Here is a 15314-nt window from a genome sequence, read left to right as displayed (position 1 = left end):
TATACCATTTCAGACAAATGGCTGTCCAGTCTCTTCTTAAAAAATTCCAGTGTTGGAGCATTCACCACTTCTGGAGGCAGGTTGTTCCACTGTTTAATTCTTCTAACTGTCAGGAAGTTTATCCTTAGTTCTAGGTTGCTTCTCTCTTTGACTAGTTTCCATCCGTTGCTTCTTGTCCTGCTTTCAGGTGCTTTGGAGAATAGCTTGACTCCCTCTTCTTTGTGGCAGCCCTTGAGATATTGGAACACTGCTACCATGTCACCCCTGGTCCTTCTCTTCATTAAACCAGACCTACCCAATTCCAGCAGCCATTCCTTATATGTTTTAGCCTCCAGTCCCCTAATCATCTTTGTTGCTCTTCTCTGTACTCTTTCTAGAGGCTCAACATAGTTACAAATATCCGTCTCTAAAGACTTGAGGCTTCTGCTTGAAGCTATTAAGAAACACTGGGGCTGCCTTCTGCCTTTGTTAAGATTTTTTTTTCATTCCCCCTTTGGGAAAATATAATATCCTGCCTCTTTTTCCTATTAAGAATAAAGAATATTTTAATCTAGGGAGGGAGGGCCTTCCTACAGTAACATTTTGGAAAACCCCTTTGGCTGCTTGGCTGAGGTGGTGCCAGGCTCTGAAAGCCAATGTTTAAATAATAATAATGAATCTGATTGCAAGATCACGTTGCCCATCAATGGCGGTTGCAAGAAACATTCAGAAAAGGTCTAAGCTCCCTTGAAGCTCTTGGAAATTTGGAAAGCTGCTTGAAAGTGCTCAGGAGGAAATTGTGGCAGTAACAAAGGTCTTTGGGGAATTGGAAGCCTCTTGGAGAAGAAGCACATGTCAACACTGTTTGCCATGCAAGCAGAATGCCTGCATGGAAATGCAATGTTCAAGCGATCCTAACACAAAAGATGAGGCAGAAGAGAGAAGAAATGAAACCAGATATTTACGTTAATTTTCTTTTAGATAAAGCACCTGATCAGCTTCGGTGCTTAGAGCTCACCATAAAACATTAGATTTGAAAAGATTACCAACAGCTAAAGTTACTGTGTTATCTGGTACTGGATTTTGCTCAGACAACAGGATAGATCCTACAGTATCCTCAGCTGCGTTCTAAAATAATAATAATAAAAAATGCTTAAAATTTATATTTACCCATATTGTATGACTGTAGTATTATTATTATCCTTCTTATCCCCCATGACCTCCAAAGTCCCTCCCAACTTTATTTTTATTATTATTATTATTATTATTATTATTATTATTATTATTATTATTATTATTATTATTATTATTGTTGTTGTTGTTGTTGTTGTTGTTGTTGTTGTTGTTGTTGTTGTTGTTGTTGTTGTTATTCAGTTGCCTTGCATGTCCACTGAGAGCTTCTGCACCAGACACAAATCCCTTTTGTTCAAATCATACTTCATAATTCAATTCAATTCAATGTTGAGAAGAAAGTGAGGGAAACTATGCAGAAATAAAAGGAAGGATGGATGACTCTTACCTTTTTGATTTTCTTCTCGATAGTGTTATTTCCAACTGGGATCAAAACTCCTCCGAGGATGGCGAGCACTGCTCCGACGGTTGCCACTGTCAGGAAGGCACAACTTCGATTACACCACATGCTTCCTCACACAGTTGCAGGGTGTTACAGCTGCTTCTCTCTGCTTCTTTGACCTCTCACAGTTCTCTGATTCCGATGTTCCCTCAAAATGTGTATCCTGGAGACCTAAGAAGACTTTCGAAAGAGATAATAGCAAACATGTAGAGTCAACGCAACTGAAGTTTGGATAAACTGATAAGAACAGTTTGGTTTTTTTGAGTGCTTGACTTACAAACACGATTGGGAACAGAACTTTTGTTGCAGAGCAAAATGGTCCTTTAAGGCAGTCGTGCTTGATTTTGCAACTTTTTTTTTTTTTGGGCCACGTACGTTAAGCAAATCTTTGCGGCCAAGTGAATCACAGGGTCATTAAGTGAGAACCCAGCTTCCCCCATTGACTTGGTTTGTCAGAAGCCGGCTGGGAAGGCCTGCAACCATCCTAAATACGTGTTGGTTATCAAGCATCCAAATTTTGATCACGTGACCCTGGGGATGCTGAATCAGCCATAAATGTGAGAAATAGGCATAAATAACATTTTTTTCAGCATTGTTGTAACTTTGAATGGTTGTTAAAAATGTTCATAAGCCAAGGAATACCAAAACTCACTCACTCTCTCTCTCTCTCTCTCTCTCTCTCTGTGTGTGTGTGTGTGTGTGTGTGTGTGTGTGTGTGTGTGTGTGTGTATTCAGAAGGAAAAAGAGTCAGCAATAATTTCAGACTGAATGGCCTTTTTCTTCATGAAATACATCCACATTTTGGTCAAGAAGTATCAGAGGGGAGGAAATTAATGGCAACGATTAGCTAGAAAGGCTTGATTACATTCTTGGTTTGGCCACTTCTAAACTTGGTTTCCAGCCAAACACACAAACCTCCCATTTGGCTAAAGAACAAAGATTGAATAAACATCTCTCTACCTGGTTTCAAATGCATGTTTGCAAATGTTTTTCATTAGCTGTTACTTCGTTCTTAATTAGAAGAAGCACGTACCTGCATTGTTTGAGTATTACTGCACTGGAATATTATTATCTTACTAATACCGACAGAAGATTAGAAGATCGATGGAAAATAGAAGACAGAGGATAGAAGACAGAAAAAGATAGATAGATAGATAGATAGATAGATAGATAGATAGATAGATAGATAGATAGATAGATGATAGATAGATAGATAGATAGATAGATAGATAGATAGATAGACAGACAGACTGATAGACAGACAGATGGTGTGTGTGTGTGTGTGTGTGTGGGTGGGTGGGTGAGTGGATAGATGGACGGACAGACAGACAGATGGACAGAAAGGGGTGTGTGTGTTTGTGTGTGTGCATGTGTGTGTGCATTTGGGTGAGTGGATGGATGGATGGATGGATGGACGGATGGATCTATTGAGACCTCAGCTACTTCACTATGAGGTACAATATATTTGATCTATTCACCATGTTATTCTACATTCACACTGACTTTCAGCTTGGGATGGTTGCAATGGTTTGCACCGTTGTCATCCATTGATCTGGTAAAGTTGTAGGCTTGCTTGTGTTCCTTTGAGATAAGGCGACAATGCCTTCGGTCATGGTCTACTTCAGCCTTCAGTTCAGATGGCAGGTCAGAAGAGTAAGATCATTCCTCCCCTCACCTGGAGCAGGAAAAATTGCCACGACCTTCTAGATTCTAGGATAATTACTACCATCTTTTGCTTGTCACCAGTTAAATGTTAAAGGAGGGAGACAAGATTGTGCTCGGGTCCTTTAAAAAAAAGTAGCCGAGGCCGTTCTCGATTTTGAGCAAAGAGAAGATGTCTATATTTAATTGTATATGTATTAACAGTAACAAGAATTGTATTTGCCCAGTATGGAAAAATGCATAGTACTGGAAGAAGAGAAGATCAAGGAAGCACTAGGTGGTATAGTATTGGAACTAGACTGAGAAAGTTCATATGTACCACTGAATTACTACTGGACCCAGACAACATGTTGGTTATTAAGTACTTATGATTGCAAAATTAGAAAAGTAATAAAATATTTATATATTAAAAAAATTGAACCAGTTGCCAAGCATCTGAATTTTGATCACGTGACATGGGGGATGGTTGTAAGTGTGAAAAATGGTCATAAATCCCTTTTTTTCAGTGCTATTGTAACTTTGAAAGGTCACTAAGTGAACTGTTGTAAGTCACAGACTACCTGTTTATACATACATGCATACATATATACATGCATGCACACAGAGAAAAGGCACACATATATACACATATACCAGGGGTAGGCAACCTTGGCTCTTTTATGACTCATGGACTTCAACTCCCAGAATTCCTGAGCCAGCATGGCTCAGCTTGGGAACCTCTTCCTTTCCCCTCAGCGTGGCTGGCTCAGGAATTCTGGGAGTTGAAGTCCACAAGTCATAAAGCAGCCTAGGCCTAGGCCAGGAGTAGCCAACCTTGGCTCTTTTATGACTCGTGGACTTCAACTCCCAGAATTCCTGAGCCAGCATGGCTCAGCTTGGAAACCTCTCCCTTTCCCCTCAGTGTGGCAGGTTTAGGAATTCTGGGAGTTGAAGTCCACGAGTCATAAAAGAGCCAAGGTTGCCAACCCTTGACATATACAGATGTTAAACAGTAAAGGTTTTCCCTGTCCAGTCATGTCCAACTCTAAGGAGCAGTGCTCATCCCCGTTTCCTACTCGCCAAGGGAGCCAGCATTGTCCGAAGACATTTCCATGGTCATGTGGCTGGCATGACTATACACCGAGGTTCAGAGAACACTGTTACCTCCCCACCGAAGTGGTACCCATTGATCTACTCGCATTTGCATGCTTTCGAAGTGCCAGTTGGGCAGGAGCTGGAGTAAGGAACGGGAGCAAACTCCATCATATAGTACTTGGGTCTCGAACTGCCAACCTTCCACTTAACAAGCACAGTGTCTTAACCTCTAGCCCATCATAAAAAGGTAAAGGTAAAGGTTCCCCCGCACATGCGTGCTAGTCGTTTCCGACTCTAGGGGCCGGTGCTCATCTCTGTTTCAAAGCCGAAGAGCCAGCGCTTGTCCGAGGACGTCTCCGTGGTCATGTGGCCAGCATGACTAGATGCCAAAGGTGCACGGAACGCTGTTACCTTCCCACCGTAGTGGTCCCTATTTTTCTACTTGCATTTTTACGTGCTTTCGAACTGCTAGGTTGGCAGAAGCTGGGACGAGTAACAGGCACTCACTCTGCTACGAGGCACTTGGGATTCGACCCGCCAAACTGCCAACCTTCTGATCGACAAGCTCAGCGTCCTAACCCACTGAGCCACCGCATCCCTTCTAGCCCATCATGCCCTCCCCCAATAAATAGACATACTCTTCTCTACTTCATATTCATATTCTAGCTCTCAAGAATTCTCAAACACAGCTTCCAACCACTCCCACTTAAATTGCATCGTCGCTGGATTGTTCTCCTTTGAAGAGGCACAAGGCCATGGCTTCTTTTCCTAACTTGCATTTCCAGAAGTCTCCGTAGCAAGGAGTGGGGATAAAAAGTGTACAGTGTAAACTAACAATGCAAACTCCATCCCGACCTCCTTGAGCAGCTTGCCTTGGGACATCACAATGCACACACATTTTTCATCCTTTAGATGTTACTGGGTTCAAGGTCATGCTTTCAAAAATTTCCATTATTGTTTCCACGCTCCAACGTTCATTGTTAAGAAAGAAGTCCCTGTGAAGCAATTTAGTGTCAAAACATAGATCATTCCGTCCCCACCCTTACGTTTGGGTGGGTGCTATAGGAAAGCTTTCTTTAAACATATGACAACATCAAGACATCATTCAGGATCTGATTAAGAAATGTACTGTTTAATATGTGCATGAAAATCTATACAGTAAGGAAGGTGGATAATATTTTTAAGACACATATATTAAGGTATGCCCTGTTGCGAGTTTGGAAAAAATATCGACATAAGCTAAATTATAAAATACCAATTTGGGCAATACCTAAACATGCAATAGAAAATATAAGTGTGGGATTCAAACACGATGTGACTACATATAAAGATATTCTTATAATGGAAAGGAATGTATGGCAATTAAAGCCATTCAATATTTTAAAAGAAGAAAGAATAGTGCGGACTTGGTTTCAGTATGGTAAGGTTACAAGCTAGATGGAAGGAGGATCAGAAAGTTGGTATTTCGACAACCGATGAAAATTTGGTTAAACAAATAAGAGATCAAAGTCCAGCGCATATAAGGAGGATATATAATGCACTGATAGAAATAGATTCAGAAACGGAACTTGTTAAAGATTGCATGATAAAATGGGCCCAGAATTTTCAGGAGCCCATAGCGATGGATATCTGGGAAAAGATATGGGTCAGAAATGTGAAATTTACACAGGCACAAAATTTAAGAGAGAATTTTTATAAGATGTTTTATAGATGGCATTTAGATCCAAAAAAATTAGCATGTATGTCTCCGAATTATCAGCCTAAATGTTGGAGGTGTGGTTGTGATGATGCAACCTATTATCATATATGGTGGACTTGTAAAAAAGTTAAAGCTTTTTGGATTAAAATTTGGTGGAATATGCAGAAGATATTTAAGAAAAAAGAACTGGAGAAGCTTCTTGGGTGAGAAGCAAAACGTTTTCAAAAGGGGTGGGGGAAACGCCAAGAAAGTCCAGTCGCCTTTTGAAAAGCACTTCTGGAACCTGAATATTTAGGGCAGGGGTCTTCAAACTTGGCCCTTTTATGACTTGTGGACTTCAACTCCCAGAATTCCTCAGCCAGAGCTGAATACAGGGTATAAACTTTAACCAACTTAAGCTAAAATATGCTAACCAACTAAAAAAAGACACTTTAGATTCTATCGCATTTTAACTCCTCTTAACATAACTAAATAAAGGTAAAGGTAAAGGTTCCCCCGCACTTGCGTGCTAGTCGTTTCCGACTCTAGGGGCCGGTGCTCATCTCCGTTTCAAAGCCGAAGAGCCAGCGTTTGTCCGAGGACGTCTCCGTGGTCATGTGGCCGGCATGACTAGACGCCAAAGGCGCACGGAACGCTGTTACCTTCCCACCGTAGTGGTCCCTATTTTTCTACTTGCATTTTTATATGCTTTCGAACTGCTAGGTGGGCAGAAGCTGGGACAAGTAACAGGCGCTCACTCTGTTACGCGGCACTCGGGATTCGACCCGCCAAACTGCCGACCTTCTGATCGACAAGCTCAGTGTCCTAACCCACTGAGCCACCGCGTCCCTTATAACTAAATAACTAAACAATAATAACTAATTAATAATTATAATTATCTATTAATCTATCAGCCTACCTACCTATCAATCAATTAACCTACCTATCTATAATCAGCCTGTCAATCAACCTACCTATCAACTTATTAACCAGCCTTCCTATCAATCTATCAATCAAACTGCATACCTATCTATCAAGCTACCTACGTACCTATCAATCTATCAAGCTAGCTACCTATCAATATATTAAGCTACCCAGTGCTTTTTTGTAAAAGAAAAAGGTGCCGGAACTCACACATGTTATACAACCTGCCTTGCCTACCCTACAAGGTTCCGTCCAAAAAAGGTGCCGGAACTCCGTTCTGAGCGTTCAATGAGAACAAAAAAGCCCTGAAGCTACCTACCCTATCAAGCTACCTACCTATCAATCCATCAATCCATCAATCCATCAACCCACCCACCCACCCACCCACCTGGTTTAGGGTTTCTCCTCCGCCCTTCGTATTCCCATGTAGGACAATCCTAGATCCCACAAAGCTCCAAGAATAACCCAGCCCTGATAGACACTGGTGCGCATATACTCACAGGCAACATGCTAGAAGAGCAGCAATAGTAGAAGTAAAAAAGTGACAGAACTCCAAGAACAGCTCAGAGCTGCGTGTCTAGCTAACTGCTCTTTTCTAAGCTCCAGAAAAAAAGAATTAAAATCATTGCATTGTTTAAGGCAATCTGGGAGACGTCCTCTCAGAAGGCAGAACAGTATAGCTGCCAGCAGGACTGCCGGAGAATTAGAAACATTATTTTAAGGAAAAAAAGAAAAGAAAAAAAAAAGAAAAAAAAACCCCAGCAAAATTCAAGCAGCTCTTTCAAGACTGTCTTTGGGACTCTTTGAAGAGAACAAGGGGACGGGCCAGGGCTATAGCATTCTCAGTTGCTCCACACCCAAAAGGCAGCTGAGAAGTTCCTTGTTTGCTTAGGAATACGGGCTCTCTTCCCTTCTTAAGAGAATGGAGTGTGGCGTCTTCCACTTGCGTTCAACGAAAGATTCTCATCACCAGGAATCTGTCTACGGTGTTCTGCAGGTCTGGGTGCCTCAGCACATAGCAGACTGGTGATTCATCTGGCTGGTGTTCAAAGACTAAGCAAGGTCAGCCCTGAGGACTTCTGGAATAGGAAGACGCTCAGAAATCCTTGGGCCCTTAGGCTAGTGTGAAAAGTTGGGGGGGAAAAATGATCCTAGAGGAAAGCCAAAGACTTCACAAGGTGTCAAGCTTGGACTAGAAGACCTTCAAGGTCCTTTCCAACTCTGTTGTTCTGTTAAGCTCACATTGGTGTCCTTTCCTTTCCCTTCCCTTCCCTTCCCTTTGATGAAGACTTTTCCGGAAAAGTCTTCATCGCCTTCCTTTCCTTTCCCTTCTCCTTTCTCTGCATCTTCCTCTTCCTCTTCCTCTTCCTCTTCCCCTTCCCCTTCCCCTTTGCCCTTCCCCATCTGGTCCATTGTTAACTTTTCCCTGGTTTGGTCAATTTTCCCCTCAAATCCCACCTTCCTCCAGATATTTTTTTTAGCAGGAAGACCTCTTCCTCTTACCCTAAAGACAAACATCTACACATGTATTATTTCCAGCCAGGAGACTTGATTTCCCCATTCCCCACTGTACAACACCCAGTGCAGGCACTCCTCTTTAAGCAACAGTCTTGTTTAGCAACCCTCCGCAGTGACCTGCAGGAATGAAAAAGTAGCTTGGCCACCCGTCTTCACATTTGCAAAACTAGGCAGGTCTGCAAAGCCAAGAAAAACATGCCGCGCTTACTCCATGGAGCGTTCTGCAAGCTGGCTTGAATGTGCATCATTATCCGATGGCATTCCAAAAGGGAAAAACAGGTAAGAAGAAAGCCAGAATCCCCTTCTCTTTCCCAAAGGCTCAGCCCATAAGAACTAGTGAATTGATGGGAAAAAGGATTTCACGCTCCTTGTCAACATCCTGGGATAACTTTATGATCAGATCACAACTCCACTGGATCACTTCCAGTGACTCCGAACCACTTTCCCAGTTAACCTTCATAGTTGGAAACTGCAGTTCCCCGAGCACTTCGTCTCAAGTAATCCTCTAGCATTTCTCCCACAGTAATATCAGCCCAAGTCCCAAAATAGAAGAAAAGCACCAGGTTGAAAATTTTAGGAGCAATAGCATCATCCTTCACTTCCCCACTTAGGGATTCTGACAGAAACTAACTTTTGTTGTTGTTAGCTGTGAAGTCGTGTCCGACCCATCGCGACCCCATGGACGACGTTCCTCCAGGCCTTCCTGTCCTCTACCATCTTCTGGAGTCCATTTAGACTCATGCCTCCTGCTTCAGTGACTCCATCCAGCCACCTCATTCTCTGTCGTCCCCTTCTTCTCTTGCCCTCAACCTTTCCCAGCATGAGGCTCTTCTCCAGTGAGTCCTTCCTTCTCCTTAGGTGGCCAAAGTATTTGAGTTTCAGCTTCAGGATCTGGCCTTCTAAAGAGCAGTCAGGGTTGATCTCCTCTAGGACTGACCGGTTTGATCACCTTGCAGTCCAAGAGACTCGCAGGAGTCTTCTCCAGCACCACAGTTCAAAGGCCTCAATTCTTTGGCACTCAGCTTTTTTTATGGTCCAGCTTTCACTGCCATACATTGCAAGAAACTAACTTTGCCACTTTTCGAACCTCAATTAAAGTTCTTCCTTGTTTGGTTCCAACTTCCAAGTGCTCTCCACCTTTCTCTTGGTTTGTTTTAGCCAAGCCATTTCATTTCTGCAATTAGTTCTTTCCAGTCCGCCCTGCTGTATTTTAATTGCTTTTATTTTCTTGGGATAATCACTCCAGAGCAAAGAAGCTCTGAATGCAACGGAGGACAAAGCGAAGCGAGATTTGCATCAACACAGGTAACTGCCAATCTCTTAAGGAAAGCTCAGAGTGAACCACAATGGTTATATTCCCTGAAGTTGAATAACGCTTGTTGAGCAATCTTTAATTGGGAAGGGTTGTTGGGTTTTTTTTTTGTTTGTTAGTTTGTTTTTTTCTTCCGTAAAACCTCCTACATGCTTCCTTTCTTGTTGCAGAAGATTTAAGGCAGTGCTGGGGAAAAAACGTGGCTCTCCTGCTGTTTTTGGATTGCAATTCCCAGTAGCTCCAGTCTTCTATTCTTGACATTTATTTGTCAGGAATAATGAGAAGAACATTAGAACACCACAGGACACCTGTGTTTCCAGCTGATCTATTCACACAAAAATATATATATATATATATTTTTAAAAGAAATGCCCCTAGAAAGGAGAGTAGATATTTTTATCTCTTACCTCTCCATCTTCATCTGAAAGGTCCAGACTGGGCCTGAATAGGTCTACAATTGCATAAGACTGTGAATCTATGTTTGACTTGCTTGGATAATCTGGGTTCCAGACTAACATTTTTTCTTCTTCCTAAAGGACATTTTATTTTTTTCTAGAGACATGGTTGAAAACTTGCTTTGATGTGCCTATAAGAGTCTTTCAATTTCATGGGTCTTCTTCAAAATACTATCCCAGAAACTTTGGGGGAAGGGGGGGGGACACACCTGTAGAGTAGAACCTCTTCTTTTCAAGTCCCACTCTAAATAAGCCAGCCAATTTCTGGAACGAGTTTTCTAAAGCTTTTTTAACTATTATATCATCAACGCAGTTCAAGAGAATAGTTCCAGGAGACTTTGCTTCCAATAAGGCAGGCCAGTTATTACAACTCCCACTGTTTTTATTTTATTTTTTTAAAAAAGAGGCCAGTCTAGACCTATCCTCAAATTACCCAATCACGTTACAAAACTGTTCAAAGATCTATGACGTTTGACCACAAACGTAAAGAGAGGGGAAGATTGGGAAATCAAGATTCTCATTTCTACTTTTGAGAATTACTGAAAATTACTGACTCGGAGAAAAGGCAAAAAAAAAAAAACAAATTAGAAATGGATCCTGCTCAATGAAATAAATAAATACACACTTGGGGAATTCTCAGAGGTCTTTCCTAAAGGGAAGCCCTAATAGATCCTTAATTAATCACTTTTCTAAAGGTTGCAGAAGAAGATTGCAAAAGTCATTCAGGATAAAGCTATCAATAGCTCTCCAGAGAGCTATATATTACCGCTAGCATCAAAGGCAGCATCAGATCGGAAAACATGTGCAAGATGTTCCTTTGATAGCCATCTGCACACCCTGGGAGAATAACGTTGAACATAGTGAACTTCCGCGTGATCCTGAAATGCTATCTTTAAATTCTTTAGCACTAAAATAGGGAGATCCTTGGTGAGCTTACTTTGCCCTTCCCTGTATCCCAAAAGTTCACCTGCATTCCTCAGGTGAGGAAGGCAACCATGCCTCGCAGGATTTGGGATGCTTTGATGGAGAGTTAAGGCCCTGGCATTTTAGAGGCCACCCCACTCACAATGAACGGGAAGAAGAAGACGTTTGGTTGCAAAGAGCAATCGATTTATGCCATCACATTTTGAATGAAGTGTTTGACTCCAGATTCAGAAGAGTTTGATTTCGGAGCCCCTAGTAGCCAGACAGACAATATACTGCACAGATAAAGATTTTGCAAAAGTTCTTGATCCGTAGTATTTCATAATATTGAGATCTGTGCTGAATAGTACATGGATATGTACTAGTCAAGGAGAGAAGCAACCTAGAACTAAGGAGAAACTTCCTGACCGTTAGAACAATTAACCAGTGGAACAACCTGCCTCCAGAAGCAGTGAAGGCTCCAACACTGTACAGCCATTTGTGTGCAATGGTAAAGGGTTTCCTGCCTGAACAGGGGGTTGGACTAGATGACCTCCAAGGTCCCTTCTGACATCATCATCATCATCATCATCATTATTATTATTATTATTATTATTATTATTATTATTATTATTAATGTCTCTGCTGAATAGTATATGGATATATATATATATATATATATATATATATATATATATATATCTGCACTGCATAGTATATGGATATATTATAAACTATATTTGTACTACTTTAATCAGAATAGACTGGAAGGGACCATGAAGATCTACTAGTCTGACCCCATGCTCAAGCAGGGGACCCTATACCATTTCAGACAAGTAGCTGTCCAGTGTCTTCTTAAAAACCTCCAGTGATTGAGCACCCACAACTTCTGGAGGCAAGCTTTTCCACTGGTTAATTCTCTCTGTTAGGAAGTTTCTCCTTAATTCTAGGTTGCTTCTCTCCTTGATCAGTTTCCATCCATTGTCTCTTATCCTTCCCTTAGGTGATTTGAGGAAAGGTTGACCACCACAACCCCCCTCTTCTTTGTAGCAGCCCCTCAAATACTGGAAGACTGCTATCATGTCACCCCCAAGTCCTTCTTTCCTGTAGACTAGCCAGACCCAGTTCCTGCAACCATTCTTCATAGCTGATGGGTATATACTGTAAAATATATCTGTACTGAATAGTATATGGATTTATATTACATAATATATATATATATATATATATATATATATATATATATATATATATATATATATATATATATATATATATATATATATATATATATATATATATATATATATATATATATATATATATATATATATATATATTCATCAACTATTCAGTAGAGATCCCGATATCATGAAATCGGGCATTTTTGCAAAATCTTTATTTGGGCAATAAGCAAAATGCACAAGGCAACACGTTGTCTTTTTCCAATTGCCAGAATTCTTTTTTCTTTTCTTTTTTTAAAAAAGATCAATTTAAAAAAAAAAGAAATCTTGCCTAAGCTATGTAAGCCATAAAGTTTGTTTAGAATATAAGAAAAAAACAACAACCCAGTTTTAATTTCACATAACTGAATCCACATCTCCCCGTGACAGTTTCTGGACAGCTTCTGAATACAAAAACAGATCTTTAGCAGCCTTACCTCTCGCCTCTGTAAACAGATCGCTGCGGGTCTTTAAACAAGATCGCTGGTCACTCTGATCCAGGGTTTCCTTCTGCCAATGAATTGTGTATCTTCCTGACCTAATAAATCCCGAAGTCATGAGGTGGGTGGGTAACTTCTTGAATTTAACTTCCCAGTCGGTTGCCGGAGCACGAGTTGAACTTATATTCCGTAGCTATTTATAACAATTATAACCTTCTGCCTCACACAGAAAGACACACACACACACACTCCCCTTCTAATTCACAATTGCTTTTTGGGGAGGGGAGGGCAAGAGGTTGCGTCACAACTGTGTCAAGGGCCATCCGGGCTAAAAGGGAAGGTTTATGTTACCGGTGGTCCCTTCAAAATGAGCCGGCCTTCATTCCCACAAAGGATTGCTCTTCTAGACAAGCTGTTTACACATGGCTGATAAGCAGTCAAGCAAGGACACTGTTTGGGTTCTGCCCTAGGCATCTCAATGTTTGCCTTGCTCGCCACACAAACATCGTCGAAGCTGGAAAGTTATCAGAAAGGAAAAAAAACACTTTAAAAAAAAAGGCAGGTTTTCATCCCACGAAGAAAGATGAGATTTCATTCAGGAAAGGGAAGAATTGATTCAGCTGATGAACAATTTGCGGGTAAGCTGCATTTACAGGTAGTCCTTGACTTATGGCCGCAGCGCAGCCCCCAAATTTCTGTCGCTAAGCGAGGCAGTTGGGGTTTTGCCCCGTTTTACCACCTTTCGGGCTACGCTTGTGAAGTCAATCCCAGCAGTTGCTAAGCTGGTAAAGGGAACGTGGCTTCCTCGTGGACTTGGCTTGTCAGAAAGTTCCCCAAAGGGGGAATCACGTGACCCTGGGACCCTGCAACTGTTGTAAGTACGAGTCAGTTGCCAAGCATCCAGAATTTTGATCACGTGACCCAATGGTCGTAAGTGTGGAAAAACAGCCATACACCGCTTTTTTTCAGGGACTTGGTAACTTTGAACAGTCACTAAATGAATTGTTGTATGTCGATGATTACCTGTCCTTGGTCCAGGAAGGAAATCTGAGTTTGCAAGGTTTTCCTAAAGATAATTGCCCTTATCTTAAGTTAAGGAAGTTAAGAGTAGTTAAGATTAGTTAACAGATATAATTTAGGCCATGCTGGCATGAAGAAAATGTAGCCTGGAGAAGATTACAGGTACAGCCGAGGATGAGAATTTTTTTTTAAGGGAGTTTCATCCCATTTTAATGACTTTTCTGGCCACATTTGTGAGGTGAACTGCTGCAGTTGTTAAACGAGTAAACCGGTTGTTAACTGAATCTGGCGTCCCCCCCATTGACTTTGCTCGTCAGGAGGTCACAAAAGAGGATCACGTGACACTGCGACCGTCATAAATATGAGTCGGTTGCCAAGAGCCTCAATTTTGATCACATGACAACGGGGATGCCACAACGGTCGCAAAAGTGTGAAAAACGAGGATAAGTCCTTTTTTTTTCAGTGCCGTTGTGACGGTCCCTAAAGGAACTCTCGTCAACCGAGGACTTCTTGTATTAGAAGAATTAGAATTATTAGATTAGGATTGTGGGAAGGTGGCATTTGAAATAAAGGGAAAATAGACAGGCCTAGACCAGGGGTAGGCAACCTCGGCTCTTTTATGACTCATGGACTTCAACTCCCAGAATTCCTGAGCCAGCCAAGCTGGCTCAGGAATTCTGGGAGTTGAAGTCCATGAGTCATAAAAGAGCCGAGGTTGCCTACCCCTGGCCTAGACCATTGTCACTGGAAGAGATCAAGAAGAGCAAAGAACGTAAAACTAGAAAATTAATAATATATATATATATATTTAAAAAAAGGAGAAGACGACAAGGCAGGCTCAGAATATTTTGCTTTTTCAAGGACAGTAACTGCTTTGGCTTTTCACAGCTGCACCAACCATTCACAAGGCCGCTATTCCCCCCCCCACACACAAGACATATAAACTGAGGTAAATATTTTAGTTCGTGCTCCAGCTTAGCGCAAATGCCTCAGATTCAAGTTCCTTTTCCCAGCTCAGCCTTCAATGCTTTACAATCTGTTTTTTTTTTTTTTGAAAATGTACTTCACTCTTATAAAAGAACTGATACTGTAACCACAATATGATTTTTTTTTTTTAAAAAAAAGGAAAAAAAATGCTTCTCGCTACTGGCTTTGGCTTACCGGAAAGTCTTTAAACTCGCAGGGTGCAGAGTTGCTTAATAGGCATCAAATATTAGTATATTTTTTTAAAAAGAGGGTCTTCCTTATTACAGCCCTGCCAAAAATATTTTCTGTAGTGCATTGCATTGTCTCATTTCATAAAACACTTTGATAAAAACCTTATAGTGACACACACACAAACGCACGCGCGTGCACACACACCCACACACACAGAGATAGACACAGAGAGACACTTTCACTTTCTTCAAACAAAGCAGGAAATTCAATGGATGTGTAAATTCAAGAGGCACCCACCAATTAAAAAGGCCTATTTCAGCTATCTATTCCATCTGCATGTGTTCACATCTTCCGGGACTGATTAGTTCTGTTTTGATTTACTGTATCCCAAGTAT

At 41.2% G+C, this 15314-nt stretch overlaps 1 protein-coding gene across 2 annotated transcripts in view; it reads right to left on the bottom strand.

The window, feature by feature from the left end:
* The window catches only part of CD36 (CD36 molecule (CD36 blood group)), a 43441-nt gene extending 30546 nt beyond the window's left edge, over nt 1–12895 (bottom strand). The window contains exons 1-2 of one of the 2 annotated variants that reach the window (XM_081331360.1): nt 12739–12895; nt 1499–1732 (exon numbers count right to left, since the gene is read on the bottom strand). In XM_081331360.1, coding sequence (XP_081187486.1) covers nt 1499–1618 — 120 coding nt within the window. In that variant the 5' untranslated portion in view covers nt 1619–1732; nt 12739–12895. Of the gene's footprint in view, nt 1–1498; nt 1733–10127; nt 10939–12738 lie in introns of those variants that run through there. The other variant, XM_081331361.1, reaches the window with a different exon arrangement.
* Nucleotides 12896–15314: the final 2419 nt, after the last annotated feature.

The sequence above is a fragment of the Vipera berus genome (genome assembly GCF_964194415.1).
Source record: "Vipera berus genome assembly, chromosome: 6".
In the NCBI taxonomy this organism is placed as follows: Eukaryota; Metazoa; Chordata; class Lepidosauria; order Squamata; family Viperidae; genus Vipera; species Vipera berus.
Note: the sequence above shows the minus strand (reverse complement) of the source record. Positions and strands in the feature narration are given on the sequence as shown.